Source organism: Diaphorina citri, unplaced genomic scaffold, assembly GCF_000475195.1.
Source record: "Diaphorina citri unplaced genomic scaffold, Diaci psyllid genome assembly version 1.1 scaffold1644, whole genome shotgun sequence".
Taxonomy (NCBI): domain Eukaryota; kingdom Metazoa; phylum Arthropoda; class Insecta; order Hemiptera; family Psyllidae; genus Diaphorina; species Diaphorina citri.
The window spans coordinates 18,571-34,904 of NW_007379070.1; the positions used below are offsets into that span (position 1 = coordinate 18,571).

Genomic DNA, 16,334 nt, shown 5'->3' on the forward strand with positions numbered 1-16,334 from the left:
TTTCAAAAGGTACTTCTCTGTGGTACCACAGAGAAATGTTTAGAACTTGCAAACCAGCAAGGGTTAGGCAACAAGGGAGACCAATAATAACATACAGCTTATGGAGGATGGCTTTTGAAGAAATAACTCGTAATAAAACTGTACAAGAAATGAAGTACAGGGATTATGAAAAACACAGGGATGCAGGTATGCTGACAAAATCAAACTCCTTTTCTCAAAAGAAATTCCAAACTCAAAGCTTCCAATTATTTCGCCAAAAAGTATTGAGGAAGCAACAGCAACGAGCACAAGGTCCGGCGCAAAGTGATCTGATAACGCATTTGATTGTGCTCCATGATAACCTTCTTTCTAGAAGTGAGAAAAATAATCGAGGTTAATCAAAAGAGACTGTACAAATCATGAATTATGCAAACTGATTGGTTGATTTCAAACTTCTCAGCGAATCAGATTGCTAAATGGAGGTAAAAAATTAAACTAAACTAATACATAGGTAGACAACTTTATAATTAGGAACTCAATTTTCACATTTCCTTTTTATTTATAAATTTAAATCTAAACATTGTTCATCATATAAAAGAGTTACTAATAGGTATAGGTAAAGAAAATCACACTACGAGGTAGAGGCATCACAAATTATGATGAATAGAAACGAAGAAAGAGAAATCCAAGGAATTATAATTATTATGTATAATACAAGGATCTTTATACATTATCACTTTTAACATACTGTAGTCTTCAATCCTACTGCAGTTTGTCACTGTAGTATATAGTGTAGTATTCAGTGTTACTGCAGTTTCTCCATAGACACCATCTCATCCGTTTCAATACCCACCTCTTCCAGCAGAATCTTCTTATGACTCCTTTAAAGTGGTATAGAGAAGAAAGTTGCCAGGTTAGTTAGCTTGGTTGGTAGCGCGTCTGCTTTGTAAGCGCTAAGCACGGGTTTGATTAACACCCGGAGCGGATTTTATCCTCAACGGCTAGCTTTCTCCTATCCTGTCTTCTTTTTATCTTCATTTTCTCGAAGATAAGACCTTAGCCGTTAAAGTATGACCCATTGACCATATAATGAAGAAAATCTTGAAAGACACAACAGCATAAGAGTATGTCAATGATGAAGCGTTGTGAGGTGGGCGTCCTACTGTGCTTCCCAGGTTTTCAATCATTTTCTTCATGGGTGAGCACCATTGTTAAATATTGAATATGAAATTTTGCTGAGGCGTGGGAAAAAACTTCATGTTAGGAACGCTTTCGAAATATTTTCTTCTTCTTAATTTTCTTTCTTCTTTTCGTCTCTTCCTTCCTACTCTTTCTCCTCCTTCTTCTTCCCTTTCTTCTCCTCTCGTCTCCATATTTTCTTCTTCTCGTCTCTTCCTTCTTTCCTCCTCCATTTCTTCTTTTCCTCCTTTTCCAAATCCATATTTATAACGAAAATTTCATAGGAGTGGGAAGTAGTACGTAGATCAGAGGACTGAAAGGGAGAGGGGTTTTTGTTTTGTCCAAATGTCCACGCAGTGTAAAATCGTGTGGACAAATGGCTGTTTTGTAAAGTTACCTAATCGAGCGGCAAAATTGACGTCACCACCGATGGCGACAAAGGTGATTTTTGAAAGTAGGATGCTCGGGCGCCTAAAGAAGAAGAAGAAGACGACGAAAAATAAAATAATAAAGATGATAATAAACAGGAGGATGAGGGAGAAAGAGAAGAAGAAAAGTGGAACACCGTACTAAATTCATGGTCCGAAAAGTTAAATCTCAAGATTCTCAAGTTAGCCCAAGAGATAATGCCCAAATCAGCGAAATACCTTTTCCCGACCAAATTTGGGTGTAGCTGTAAACAGTAGACCAATGATGAGTAAAAAATGTGTGTAAATGATTTGAGAACAAATTAAAAGTTTAAATATTAATATCGGACTCATGAATTACTTTGTGCCCATATTTGAATGCGAGCCTGGCTTGAGAAAGCAAGGACATTTTCCCAGCTACCGACGAAAATAACGTCCGTCGGCGTCGGCACTGATTTGAAGAAAGCAAATGGGGCGTGAATAATACTAATGCCTGGATATGATGATGATTATTATGTGGAGACGAGAATGATGTGATGGAGGTGGTGGTGGTGGAGAGGAGGAGGAGAAGGAGGAGGAGAAGGAGGAGGAGGAGCTTCCAAAATCGTCGAGTTTAAGCTTATGTCGCCAGCTTAGTTAGATTGGAAGGTAGTGCGCCTGCCTTGTGAACGCTAGGTCGGTGTAATTCCCGTCCGGGACGAACTATATCCTAAACAAGGCCGTTCTCGGAACGGCCGGCTTTCTGCCATCCTGTCCTCCTATCTTCGATTTCGGGACGATAAGACTTCCGTTGTTACAGTACCTTCTATCAAACCTCTTCAAAAATTCACTCATACACTGTATATTCCCCCATGTGTTCCACATAATATGTCAAAATATACAAGACCTTGGTTTCGTATGTGTTCGCTACTCGGGATTTGTCGTGCGAGATCGGTAAAGCTCGGAAATTCGATTCGTATGAACTCGTCGATTTGTCGAATGAGAATGTTGATCACGTGCAGTGAATTCAGATAATTGTCATTGGCGTGGCGGCAAAAGATTGGGGTTGATTCATAGTTGTGTATCGATTTATCGAACATATAGTTTACGAGAAAGAAATGTGCGCGGAAATTGGGGGCGGAGGGAAAGTTGCAGAGGAAGCTCGGAAAAGCTTTTTTCAAATGTTCACAAAAGTTTCGTGGTTTAATGTGGACGCAATTTAGAAAGTTTTCAGATTTGTCGAATTAGTTTTTGGAAAAAAAGAAAGCTTTCAAAGTTTTCCGGTAAACTGTTTCTGTTACGTAATGGAGGGGAAGTTGCAGAGGAAGCTTGGAAAAGCTTTTTTCAAATGTTCACAAAAGTTTCGTGGTTTAATGTGGACGCGATTTAGAAAGTTTTCAGATTTGTCGAATTAGTTTTTGGAAAAAAAGAAAGCTTTCAAAGTTTTCCGGTAAACTGTTTCTGTTACGTAACGGGGGGAAAGTTGCAGAGAAAGCTCGGAAAAGCTTTTTTCAAATGTTCACAAAAGTTTTGCGGTTTAATGTGGACGCGATTTAGAAAGTTTTCAGATTTGTCGAATTAGTTTTTGGAAAAAAAGAAAACTTTAAAAGTTTTCCGGTAAACTGTTTCTGTTAAGTAAAACTGCACGGGGGATTTAGTTTTCTAGTATTACGGGTTTCGAGCTGTGTTTTCGAAGGTTGTTTTTTCAATTAAGGTGTGCTGTTTTTTAACAAGCTATTTTTGTGCCACTTTTTCCCTCACTTGTTTATGAACTTCTTGCTTAACTTTAACTTGAACATTTTGAATTCAATTCGAGAAGAATACGCAACAATTTGAAATGAATTATTATAACTTAGAGAAAACTGCTTTGTTTATTATTCGGAAGGAACTTTCGCGAGGGTTGATATAATGGTTATATGAAAAAATTTAATTATCATCCAGCCATTCCGATGAAAACCTTATCCGTTCAGGATAAAATCTGCCCCGGGCGGGAATCGAATCCGCGGCCTAGCGCTCCCAAAGCAGACGCACTACCAACCAAGCTAACTAGGCTGGCGTCAGGCCCTCCTTGAAGTAGGACCATTTGGCTAATGAGTCTAATAACTCTTCTTGTTTGCTTCCAGTTTGGTGTGATAATAGCGGGTGCTCAGAAGAACATAGGTCCTGCCGGTATAACAGTGGTCATAGTACGAGAGGACCTGCTAGAGTATGCTCTGCCCATCACTCCTACAGTGTTCCACTTCAAAATTAACGCAGACAACAATTCCGTGTACAATACTCCACCCACATTTGTGTAAGTTAGAATACCTACTTTACTGTCCGTGTTCGTTATCAAACGGCAATAGAAGAGGGCAGGTATATTAGCGGCCCTCTGTGGCCAAGTGGTCAAGAGCACTGACTTTCAACCTAGAGGTGCTTCAAAACAATTACCACTCCTTCTTTTCCTCCTTGCAGAGTGCATGTGATACAGCGTGTATTCGCCTGGATCAAGCGTCAGGGAGGTCTGGCCAAAATGGAACAGAACTCACTACAGAAATCCGTCCTCCTCTATCAGGAGATCGATAATTCGGACAAGTTCTACGAGTGTCCGGTCCAGGCCGGATGTAGAAGCCGGATGAATGCGGCAGGCTAACCGCCAAACCGTATACTCATATTCATCTGATCCAGCCAGAATGGGACCGTTACCAGCAGCATGTGATTGCCTAGATGGTCGTCCATCCGCATACCAACCACGCGAAACGTTGCTTCAGTGAACCATGAGAACGCGTAATCAAAGCGGTATCGCCTTTGGCTAAAGAGTCTTTTATTCCTTGGACGAGACGCTTCCTTAGGTATCACTGAGTGACTATAGTGACTAGGACCAGCAACAAATGGTGGAACCTCAGTGGAAATGAGGACAAAAGGTTACAAAGCTAAATTGTAGTGATGTAAGTTAAGGTACCCAAGGAGTGACCGTGTTAACATGTTTTTGAGAAAAAGAATACCTAAATCTCAAGACCCGTTCTCACGTTACATTTTACATCAGTAAAAAAAAGACCTACCCGGCTCACAGTTGATTTAAGCGATTAGCATTCAGAGACAGTGATTTATCTGGGATTTTTTTGTGGTAGTCCCGTTGGACGAACTGTTCCTCAAAGAGGCGAAGGCTCACAATATGATCCAGCTCAAAGGTAAGAGTCACAAGAGTCCAATATAACAGTTGTTTCCATCGATACGCATTAAAAACGGAGGTGAAACACTTTTTTCTTCAAGGACTTTGATGAAATGACAAGATTTAATCAGATATTTGGGTCTGAATGACGTAGGACTTAAATCATACAAAAAAGTCCACTCCGAGGCATAGGTGTAGGGCAAACGGCCCTAGATGGGTTAAGCTTCTACGAATCTAGGACTTATATTGCCGATGGTCCTAATTACCTACCTATATCAATACCAAGAGGTAAGAGAATAAAAACCAACCTCAGTGGTGTAGTGGTTAGTGCGGTAGACTTCTAGAGGTTGGTGGTTCGAGGCCAATTCAAGTCATAAAGGTAGTCAGGACGGTGGCGTGGTATAAATAGGAGTGTGGGTTCAATCCCAGCCGAGGTATGGAACATTGTCCTCAATAATATTTGAGAACTGGGCCACAATAATGGTGGTAGCCCACTGCTGGGATGAAGGGATTCTTCAGTCCTATTTGAAGAGTTGTTGTTGTTGTTGTTGTTTTAGCGGCTTCAGCTGTAGCCGAATGGTAATGGCAGAATACAGAAAAGATCTTTTGTGTCAGCCATACACCAATGTTTGAACAGTAGGTATACATGCTTGTGCAGAAAAAATAATAATAATTTTCCACATTTCAGGTCACAGACTGGTCGGAGGTATACGGGCTTCCATCTACAACGCTATCACAGTGGATGAGGCAGTAATATTGGTCAAGTTACGATTGAAATAAGTATCTAATACGCAACTGGTTTTGGTTCTGGTAAGTTGTTGAGTGATTTATTCTACTCCCTTCCCAACGTATAAGGTTAACCAAACCTTTCTACTTAGCATATTATTTAATTGAATAGGAACTCTTACCATGTACATGTACCTCCACTGCTGGAGCTTCTGGTTTGCCTTTGCGTACCATGGGGACATACATCAGCGGGAGCCCTTTAGGTCCTGACTCCAATTTGGGCAATGCCTTGTATGGAGCTGCACAAATCAGCGACACCACAGCGTTCACTATTAGCACTATCAGTAGCGAACGTATCATCGTCATCTCGTATGTGTTCGCTACTCGGGATTTGTCGTGCGAGATCGGCAAAGCTTGGAAATTCGATTCGTATGAACTCGTCGATTTGTCGAATGAGAATGTTGATCACGTGCAGTGAATTCAAATAATTGTCATTGGCGTGGCGGCAAAAGATTGGGGTTGATTCATAGTTGCGTATCGATTCAAATCTACCTCAGCTAAACCTTGTGAAGGCTACTGAGCACAATCACAAATCTACCTCAGCTAAACCTTGTGAAGGCTACTGAGAACTGAACAGAAAGTGGCCAAATCTGTTCCAAAAGAGGTTTGGGGATGCAACTACTGGTTGACCATCAACAGTCAGTCTGAGGATGATGATCAGTCTTGAGGTTACTTCTTACTTCTTCAAGAGCTTGGCAATTCTAAGTACCAAAATTGATCTCTCTTCTTCACCAAATCTGAAGTTCCAAAGGAGATCTGGGGATGCATTACAAAACAGTATACAATAAGTAACTTAATACCCAAGGTAGGTCCCTTACTTGTGAGATTCAGTGTCAGTGCTTCACCTTAACGCAAAACACCAAGTGGAAAGTTTCATAAAAAAAACAAGAAAAAATAAAATTTCAACTTTGGTTTTTTGTGTCCATTAGATTCACGGATTCACACCACAGCCATGTCGTCCGCAGCACATCCCGTTATCAATTTCGGTGCGGGTCTTCTTCAAGAGCTTGGCAATTCTAAGTACCAAAATTGATCTCTCTTCTTCACCAAATCTGAAGTTCCAAAGGAGATCTGGGGATGCAACTACTACTGGCTTCAGAAGTTTGTAACAATGAGAATTTTTTTTTCCTTTAAAGCGCTTTAACCATTGAGAATTTGAGATATCTCTGCCGAGATAAAATATGAAAGTATACCTTTTCTAGGCGGCTTGTCAACTTTTCTCATTGCTATTGCTCGATGTCTAGATTTCAAGACAGGGCATCATTTGTAAATAGATTTCGTATTTCGATCCAAAATTTTAATGTACATATTTATGCTTTTAGAATTAAAACGAGTGAAGATTTTTTAAAACAACTGATTAAAACGAGTGTAGTTAATTTTGAGAATTTGAGATATCTCTGCCGAGATAAATTATGAAAGTATATCTTTTCAAGGCGGATTTTCAACTTTTCTCATTGCTATTGCTCGATGTCTAGATTTCAAGACAGGGCATCGTTTGTAAATAGATTTCGTATTTCGATCAAAATTTTAATGTACATATTTATGCTTTTAGAATTAAAACGAGTGAAGATTTTTTAAAACAACTGATTAAAACGAGTGTAGTTAATTTTCAGATCCCAACTATGTTTCCCTTATTTTCAACTACTGTCCCCCTGTAATAGAGTAGGTATATATTTCTGACTTTTTTAAATTATCTACAGAATAGCTGAATTGATTAATTCCCAAGTACTTTCAAAGGCTAACAAGCTGGGCCCGTCCCTCTGTTAGCCGGGACGGGCCCAGTCACCCATCCATTTATTGGCCTTTCTCGGCGTAGCTTAACACGGGTGACGCTAAAACCGGTCTTAAATGATCGACTGAAGTGTTATCTAAAACTTTCTCGCTTTGAGTTCATAGGTCGTCGCAACAAATTTCAAGATCAGAGCTCATTTGTGTGAGAAAATGTGAAAAAAATACCCCAAAAACCATTTTTTTTTGCTTTTTGGTTTTCTGGACAAAATTTTCACCACCACTATCGTTTTCCTGGTAAAAAGACCTTTAATTTGATATATAGGTCGACCAGGTTTGGATAAGTCCTTCTATGGGGATAGACATAGACAGACAGACGACACCGAAGCGAATACAATAGCCCGTCCCTTATACCTTTTATTATTACTATCGTAATAATAAAGGAAGGATGGGCTAAAAAGACATTTTTCCTTTTTTTTTTTTTGCTCTGAGAGAAGAAGTGTTAAAACCAGGAAGCAACACAAACAAATCGTTTGCATAAGTAAGATAAAAACATTTGTACTTGGGCACTTACACTTAGGTACTAAAAGTAACCGATCTACGATACAAAACTATACAAAAACAAAACTACAATCAAACCAGCAGGAATATGGGGGTTAAAATACTTGGTACAAGAACTGAAAAATCAAAGGGGGAGATGAAAACATTTGGCTTTTATTGATTACCACTGAAAATTCCGTGACTGGCGAAACATGTATGGTGAATGAAATATAAACAATTTTTTTCCAACAGGTTGGATAGAGGGATCTGTAACTCCCAAGGTCCCCCGTACCTCTTGTGGGCTTATTATCTTACCTACCTCGTGTGGGCTTTCAACATAGCAACGAGTGTCCGCGATAAAGTAAGTGTAATTCATGTAAATACTGACCGTTGCAAATACACGCGGATTTCCGCCCGCTCATCCCAAATGGGAACAAATATATTTGGGGTCAGTGGTAAGTTTGTTATGACTTATTTCTGATTTATCTTTCCCCAAAAAAATCCACCAAAATTTAATTTGGGCATAAATGAGGTAAGTAAAAGCTAAATGTTTTCATTCTCCCTTCTGTTTTCTCCATTTATTCGTTCTCTCGGCCCTCACGGGGCGTACAATATTTGGCGAACAGGGCGTCCAGTTCTGCCTCTATGGGAGCATTCGTACCCCGCAGCCCTTGCACCACGTCACGGGCCCAATTGAAATACTGTGTCTTCCGTTCCTCTGTCCAGTTTACCGGCAGGGAACGCTCGATGTCGCGTAGGTTGTGTAGCTTGTCGGCAAGCTTGACTAGTTTGGCCTCGTGACTGGAGTGAGGCGCATGCAGGATCTGAAGAGGAAGAAAGAATTGTTAGATGAAACAAAATAATAATAACGCTAATAACAAGCCAAACTTTAGAACAGAAGGTGGTGCATATGACCAAGAAGTTGACGAGCACCACCGAAATATAATAGATGATAGATAGATAGAGAACAGAATAGGGGACACGGTTAGTTAGGTGATAACGCGCTAGCTTTCCATACAGGTCTCGAGTTCGAGTCCCAGAATTGATAAAAATTCTGCACCTTGCACTAAAAAATTTAATTGGAATTCAAACCGGTAGGGAACGGTATTTCGATTGCAACTATTTCAACGGGTTGGGCATGCTACGACACAGACCACAAGAGTCTAATGGAGCGGTTCGATTGCCAGAATTGACAAAAATTCTCTACCTTGCACTAAAAAATTTAATTGGATTTCAAACCGGTAGGGAACGGTATTTCGATTGCAACTATTTCAACGGGTTGGGCATGCTACGACACAGACCACAAGAGTCTAATGGAGCAGTTTGTTTAGCGGCGATGAAACGTTCATCTTCTTTTCGATCTATTTTGGCAAAGTCTAAATGATACATATCTAGACCTGCCTTGGTAAAATAGTCAAGACGCTAGCCTGGTATGGGTCCAATCCCAGCCGAGGTATGGAATTTAATCTCAACATTTTGTTTGAGACTTTGAAAAACAATAATAGTACTTAACTACTGCTGGGGTAAATTTAGCGGCCATGAAACGTTCATCTTCTTTTCGATGTTTTGGCAAAGTCTAAATGACACATATCTAGACCTGCCTTGCTAAAATAGTCAAGATGCTATCCTGGTATGGGTTCAATCCCAGCCGAGGTATGGAATTTAATCTCAACATTTTGTTTGAGACTTTGAAAAACAATAATAGTACTTAACTACTGCTGGGGTAAAGGGACTCTTTGTCAGCCTAGTTAGCTTTGCCTTGTAAGCGTAAATAAATAAGCATTAGGTCGCGGATTGGATTGCCGTCAGGGGCGAACTTTATCACTGAGTGACTGGAACCTGCCTTAAAACGGAAAAATCAGAAAATTTTCGCCCTAGCCGGGATTCGAACCCAGCACCTCCGGCTACTCGGGCACCCGACTTACCTGGCATCTCTTTCGCTCATCTCGTGTCATATGTTTGTTATCTGTCAGCTCTTCCACCACACTTCTCACGCGAGGTCCGAATTCTCGTTCTATTTCTTCAAATGTGGTGTCTGTATCTTCCACTGTATCGTGAAGTAGCGCCGATATTATCACCACAGGGTTCGATACTTTGCCCAGATGAGTGAGAATGTGAGCCACGGCTGTGAAATTAACCAAGTTAATATTAATATACTGATATCTTCTTCACCTTTTCCCATGTTCAGACGGGGTCAGCGTTTTTCGTCAGCCTCTCAACCATTTCTCTAGCAAAGGAAGTTCCGGGCAGGTCTTCAAAGTTCCCCAGCCAGACCAGTGCGCCAGGCCAAGGTCCGGCCTCAGCACGCCAGTGTGTATATTACAGGGACCTTTTTTTTTTCACATTTGTGTTTTTGTGGTGGTGTAAGTTTTATAAATGAATGAACTTTTTTTTTTTTTTGTTACTTACCCGTTCGTCACCCGTTCGTACAAAGTTCGTCACTTACCTACAGGGTGTTCAATATAAGGTGTTCCTTCCGGGTCCTTGCGTCTCTGGAAGTGATGTTTGTGAGATGCAAAGTCCGTGGCTTTCACTATGTTCATAATAGCATCTGGTGAGTGCATCCCCGAGTCTGAATCTCCTGTATCTGGTGCCTCTCCTAGGCGAGCCTCTGCACATTTCAACAATTGAGAGCGATCAGGGCCCGTGCCCACGCCTGGTTCTGCGGGCGGTCCCTGGATTACGGGCTCGCATTTACCTGTGATTTAGTTCAGGTTTGATCAGACTGGCCCTGAGGCCGAGGGAGTCATACACAAAAAGCCCAATCCGAGGCTTAGGTGTAGGGGCCAGACAGCCCTAAAGGATGGATTAAGCTTCAGCCCAATCTGAGGACTACGTGTAGGGGCCAGACAGCCTTAAAGGATGGGTTAAGCTTCTACGAATCTACGAGGCGAGGAAGTAATGAGCGGGTTCAAAGTAAGACCAGCTAAGTCCAATTCCAAATGGTTGGACTCTAAAGCTGTGTCCACATACACAGCCGCCGATCGACGACGTGAATCCATGTTGTCAAGGCAGTGTAGACGTTTTCAGTTGACATCGATCGACGGCCGTCAACTATATGTGGACACAGATTAAGGGTTTTCATTTTGAATTTAGTAATTAGGTAAGTAAATATTTTCTTTTACCCCCTCCTCCTCAGGAAGAGGGCCTTTTTTTACGATTGAAATAAGTATCTAATACGCAACTGGTTTTGGTTCTGGTAAGTTGTTGAGTGATTTATTCTACTCCCTTCCCAACGTATAAGGTTAACCAAACCTTTCTACTTAGCATATTATTTAATTGAATAGGAACTCTTACCATGTACATGTACCTCCACTGCTGGAGCTTCTGGTTTGCCTTTGCGTACCATGGGGACATACATCAGCGGGAGCCCTTTAGGTCCTGACTCCAATTTGGGCAATGCCTTGTATGGAGCTGCACAAATCAGCGACACCACAGCGTTCACTATTAGCACTATCAGTAGCGAACGTATCATCGTCATCTCGTATGTGTTCGCTACTCGGGATTTGTCGTGCTGGACGAACTGTTCCTCAAAGAGGCGAAGGCTCACAATATGATCCAGCTCAAAGGTAAGAGTCAAAAGAGTCCAATATAACAGTTGTTTCCATCGATACGCATTAAAAACGGCGGTGAAACACTTTTTTCTTCAAGGATTTTGGTGGAATGACAAGATTTAATCAGGTATTTGGGTCTGAATGACTTAGGACTTAAATCATACACAAAAATCCCACTCAGAGGCATAGGTGTAGGGCAAACAGCCGTAGATGGGTTAAGCCGATGGATCTAATTACCTATATCAATACCAAGAGGTAAGAGAATAAAAACCAACCTCAGTGGTGTAGTGCTTAGTGCGGTAGACTTCTAGAGGCTGGTGGTTCGAGGCCAATTCAAGTCATAAAGGTAGTCAGGACGGTGGCCTGGTATAACTAGGAGTATGAGTTCAATCCCAGCCGAGGTATGGAACATTGTCCTCAATAATATTTGAGAACTGGGCCACAATAATGGTGGTAGCTCACTGCTGGGATGAAGGGATTCTTCAGTCCTATTTGAAGAGTTGTTGTTGTTTTACCGGCTTCAGCTGTAGGCGAATGCTAATGGCAGAATACAGAAAAGATCTTTTGTGTCAGCCATACACCAATGTTTGAACAGTAGGTATACATAATTGTACAGAATAAATAATAATAATTTTTTCACATTTCAGGTCACAGACTGGTCGGAGGTATACGGGCTTCCATCTACAACGCTATCACAGTGGATGAGGCAGTAATATTGGTCAAGTTTATGAAGGAGTTCAGACATAAGCACTCCCGTCTGTCGGCACAATCACAAATCTACCTCAGCTAAACCTACAGGACCGTTATGGTGGGTGTAATAATTAGGGACTTTTTCACGTGCCTTTTGCTCACGTGTTTTATAAAAACGAAGAATGTCTAATGTTTAGTCAACACACGTACAAAGAAATGAAGGGGGGGAAATACAAGAATGAACTTTTCAAAAGGTACTTCTCTGTGGTACCACAGAGAAATGTTTAGAACTTGTAAACCAGCAAGGGAGACCAATAATAACATACAGCTTATGGAAGATGGCTTTTGAAGAAATAACTCGTAATAAAACTGTTCAAGAAATGAAGTACAGGGATTATGAAAAACACAGGGATGCAGGTATGCTGATAAAATCAAACTCCTTTTCTCAAAAAATTCCAAACTCAAAGCTTCCAATTATTTCGCCGAAAAGTATTGAGGAAGCAACAGCAACGAGCACAAGGTCCGGCGCAAAGTGATCCCTTTCCCCTTCTCTGACTTTCTTCTTCTCAGTTATAAGAACGGAAAAAGAGGGAAAAAAAACGTCTCTCTCTCTTTGTCAACCTCGTTCTCTTTTCGCCTCCCTCTCTCTCTCCTTCTCCTTATCGGAGATAGGACAAAAAGGGGCAAATATCTTTTCTCTTTCTCAATCTCGTTCTGTCTTTCTGTCCCCTTCTCTGTCTCTCTTGCGCGTTCTCCATCTTCTTTTTTAATTATCTAATTTGTCTTCCCCCAGTGTATTACATATGAAATTGCAATTATTTACAGAATGTGGTACCTATCTATCAAAATCAGTAAATTTTATACCATCCACACACGACCAATTTTATTGACAATGCTGTAACACTTTTCCACAGGAAAGATACGTATTTTCAATAGATAGTATTGATAGTGTGTGGGCGGTACTAGAAATATTGAGAGAATGATACTTTGGGCTTTTGCGCTACCAAGGATGCACAAAACATCAGAACGATCGAAAATGGATACTTCAGTCTTGAGAATAAATGCTTTCATCAGCATTACAAACCCAATTCAAGAAAAGGCCACAACTGGTCTGCTAATAAACTTTACCACTACTGTGGACAAAACTCTCTCCTCACCACAATCAAAACATACATGATGATACGAGAGGACAAGTTTTCTCATAAAATAAACTTGGAGGAGGAGACAGAAATAAAAATAAAACTCCACATCACACCCGCAAGTTATCTCTAGTAAACTTTGCAAAGTTTACACTTGTATCAGGCCTGGATTTTACAGATAAAATGAGTCCCTTAAAGTGGTGTTCACTAACGTAGACCTTTGGCAAAAGGAGAGTACAAGAGCGTTTTTTTCCCAAGAGGTTTGATAGAGGGAACTGTAACTGCTAAGGTCTTATCGTCCGGGAATCGAAGAGAGAAGGAAGACAGGATAGGAAAAAGCCAGCCGTTCCGAGAACGAACATTATCCGTTCAGGATAAAATCTCTGCCTTTCCCTCCTACGATAATAAATTTAAGCTTTTTCCTAGAAAGTTCCAAGTTGTTGAAAATCCCAACCGATTCATAGCATTTTATACTCAAACTAAGAAAAAGTACTTCTTCAAGTACTTTTTTGTGTATTTCTATATTTCCTATTGGAAATGATTGACCTAATTTTAGTTACTTTCCCAATATACGGGTACAAGGAGAGGTAGGTAGGTAAGTGGTACGTACGTACTTCAAAGTCAAAAGTATTTCGCCCCCTAACTTTTTTTCGATAGGTTTCCAATTTCCATCGTTAAAAAAGAAAATAATAATAATACGTTTTTTTTTTTTTTTTTTTTTTTTTTAGCGAAAAACTGTCACTGTAGTATAGTGGAGTAGTCAGTGTTACTGCAGTTTCTCCATAGACACCATCTCATCCGTTTCAATACCCACCTCTTCCAGCAGAATCTTCTTACTCTTTGGATAATTCTCCAGAATAGCCTCCAACATTTCTGTACACATCCGTTTCCGTTTATTATACTCCTTCACCATCTTCTCTTTGGTGTCTGTTATAGTTTTCTTATCCACCTATAGGAAAACAGAAACGAAAGAGCACTTGGTGTTAAGCAACATTGACTATGGTAGTGACTAATCGCTCATATACCTATCATCTTGAGTGAAAGTTTGGTTTAAAATATAAAACATTAATTTAAATTAAAGATAAAGTGGAGAGTAGCGCCTTGCAAGTGCTAGGTCGCGGGTTCGATTCTCGCCCAGGTCGAACTTTATTTTAAACAGGAAACGTTTGTTCTCGGAACGACTGGTGTTCTCTTATTCTGTCCTCATTATTTCTTCGATTTCGGGACGGTAAGACCTTCGCTGTTACAGTTCCCTATATTAAACCTCTCCCTATCAAAATAAATAAATAAAATAAAAATAAAAAGTTGTTCTGCCTTTCTCTCCTACGATAATAAATTTAAGCTTTTTCCTAGAAAGTTGTAAGTTGTTAAAAATCCCAATCAATTGATGGTATTTCATACTCGAACTAAAAAAAGTACTTTTTCAAGTACTTTTTTGTGTATTTCTATATTTCCTATTGGAAATGATTGACCTAATTCCTAATTTTAGTTACTTTTCTAATATACGGGTACAAGGAGAGGTAGGTAGGTAAGTGGTAAGTACGTACTTCAAAGTCAAAAATATTTCGCCCCCAAACTTTTTCGATAGGTTTCCAATTTCCATCGTTAAAAAAGAAAATAATAATACGTTTTTTTTCTTCAGCGTAATAAAACGTTGAGGTAGGTAAGCAGCTTTTATTCAAAGTGGTATTGCGTTTTGAACTTTGAGGAAAATAGGTCGGTCAAAAGCTTTTTTTAAACTATCAATGTACGGTCAATGTAAACATGAGTCAGAAATACGTTTGAACTTCAGACAGTCATTTTGCATGCCACCTAACCTTAACTCAATTACTTAGGAAGGTATTTTATTAAAGCTTTTACACTTGTCTTTACCCTGTTGCCTATTAGGTGGTTGTCAATGGTGATTTCTTTTGTAAACTGAGTCCTCTATTTGAATGAGCTTATTCTCTGGACATCAATATATTTTGCCTCTTGGGACCAATATCATTTGAGATTTGGAAGAAACTATATATCTATGTAGGTATAGTTACTTTCTTAATGATAAAATACCGAGAAGCTTTCTAATGACCCAAACTTTTCTTGATGATAGTTCATCCCTTAAGAGAATTGAGCTAAAAATTCCAATGGAACAACAAATAATATTGGAAAAAAAACGACCCCAAGTGGTGACTTTGCCTCAAAGTGAATAGCTCACCCCTAAAGGGAATTTTCACCTAAAAAAAATAATGAGATCTTACCTCACTAATGACGTTTACATTGCGAGATAATTTTTCCAGTTTGCTCTTCTTCTCTTCAAGCTCTGCTTGAGGAAAATAGGTGGGTCAAAAGCTTTTAAACTATCAATGTACGGTCAATGTAAACATGAGTCAGAAATATGTTTGAACTTCAGACAGTCATTTTGCATGCTACCTAACCTTAACTCAATTAGGAAGTTGGCTTTTTTATGAAAGCTTTTACACTTGTCTTTACCCTATTGCCTATTAGGTGGTTGTCAATGGTGATTTCTTTTGTACACTGAGTCCTCTATTTGAATGAGCTTATTCTCTGGACATCAATATATATTTTGCCTCTTGGGACCAATATCATTTGAGATTTGGAAGAAACTATATCTATGTAGGTATAGTTAGTTTCTTAATGATAAAATACCGAGAGGCTTTCTAATGACCCAAACTTCTTTCTTGATGACAGTTCATCCCTTAAGAGAATTGAGCTAAAAATTCCAATGGAACAACAAATAATATTGAAAAGAAAAGAATAGCTCACCCTTTAGGCAAAGTGAATAGCTCACCCCTAAAGGGAATTTTCACCTAAAAAAATAATGAGATCTTACCTCACTAATGACGTTTACATTGCGAGATAATTTTTCCAGTTTGCTCTTCTTCTCTTCAAGCTCTGCTTGCAGTTCAGCCTTCTTTTGCTTGGCCTCAGCTTCTGTCATTTGCTGAGAGAGTTGCTTGAGTTTAGACTTCACCTGAAAGAAAGAATTGAGGTATTAGAGAAAATAATTGAAAAACACTTGTTCCCGATGAAACAATGAGGTGAAGCACCATTGACCGTGGAGTGTAGCTGGACGGGTGACTGTCGGGGACATCACGAGCTGATGGCTTAACTGGCTTTCAATTGTGTTAGAGGTTCATCTTCCAAAATAGTCGAGTTTAAGCTCATGTCGCCAGCTTAGTTAGATGGGAAGGTAGTGCGCCTG

General features: G+C 39.9%; 4 protein-coding genes and 1 long non-coding RNA gene across 6 annotated transcripts in view; 2 read left to right on the forward strand and 3 right to left on the reverse strand.

The window, feature by feature from the left end:
* LOC103516692 overlaps nucleotides 1–12,093 on the forward strand; it is a 29,472-nt gene extending 17,379 nt beyond the window's left edge. Inside the window, exons 11-17 of the mRNA XM_026829011.1 lie at nucleotides 3,668–3,837; nucleotides 3,999–4,171; nucleotides 4,655–4,714; nucleotides 5,384–5,445; nucleotides 5,594–5,890; nucleotides 11,213–11,318; nucleotides 11,951–12,093. Coding sequence (XP_026684812.1) covers nucleotides 3,668–3,837; nucleotides 3,999–4,171; nucleotides 4,655–4,714; nucleotides 5,384–5,445; nucleotides 5,594–5,890; nucleotides 11,213–11,318; nucleotides 11,951–12,093 — 1,011 coding nt within the window. The remainder of the gene's footprint in view (nucleotides 1–3,667; nucleotides 3,838–3,998; nucleotides 4,172–4,654; nucleotides 4,715–5,383; nucleotides 5,446–5,593; nucleotides 5,891–11,212; nucleotides 11,319–11,950) is intronic.
* LOC103516690 overlaps nucleotides 1–16,334 on the reverse strand; it is a 40,889-nt gene that overhangs the window by 621 nt on the left and 23,934 nt on the right. The window lies entirely within an intron of this gene.
* Nucleotides 577–16,100, reverse strand: LOC108253350 (homologous-pairing protein 2 homolog). The gene is made up of 3 exons (XM_017447162.2): nucleotides 15,963–16,100; nucleotides 13,868–14,081; nucleotides 577–753 (listed from the first exon to the last, which is right to left on the reverse strand). The coding sequence occupies exons 1-2, from the start codon at nucleotides 16,068–16,070 to the stop codon at nucleotides 13,899–13,901; spliced, it is 291 nt and encodes a 96-aa protein (XP_017302651.1). The 5' UTR covers nucleotides 16,071–16,100; the 3' UTR covers nucleotides 577–753; nucleotides 13,868–13,898.
* LOC113470516 lies at nucleotides 4,655–5,460 on the forward strand. The gene is made up of 2 exons (XR_003393552.1): nucleotides 4,655–4,714; nucleotides 5,384–5,460. It is a non-coding gene; the product is annotated as an uncharacterized LOC113470516 (long non-coding RNA).
* On the reverse strand, nucleotides 7,739–11,262 carry LOC103516691 (guanosine-3',5'-bis(diphosphate) 3'-pyrophosphohydrolase MESH1). 2 transcript variants are annotated; one of them, XM_008481674.1, is made up of 4 exons: nucleotides 11,047–11,262; nucleotides 10,196–10,360; nucleotides 9,675–9,874; nucleotides 7,739–8,573 (listed from the first exon to the last, which is right to left on the reverse strand). In XM_008481674.1, exons 1-4 carry the CDS (start codon nucleotides 11,228–11,230, stop codon nucleotides 8,328–8,330), a joined length of 795 nt encoding a protein of 264 aa, XP_008479896.1. In that variant the 5' UTR covers nucleotides 11,231–11,262; the 3' UTR covers nucleotides 7,739–8,327. The 2 variants fall into 2 exon arrangements, with proteins under 2 accessions (XP_008479896.1, XP_008479895.1); XM_008481673.1 differs by having other exon boundaries at nucleotides 10,196–10,447.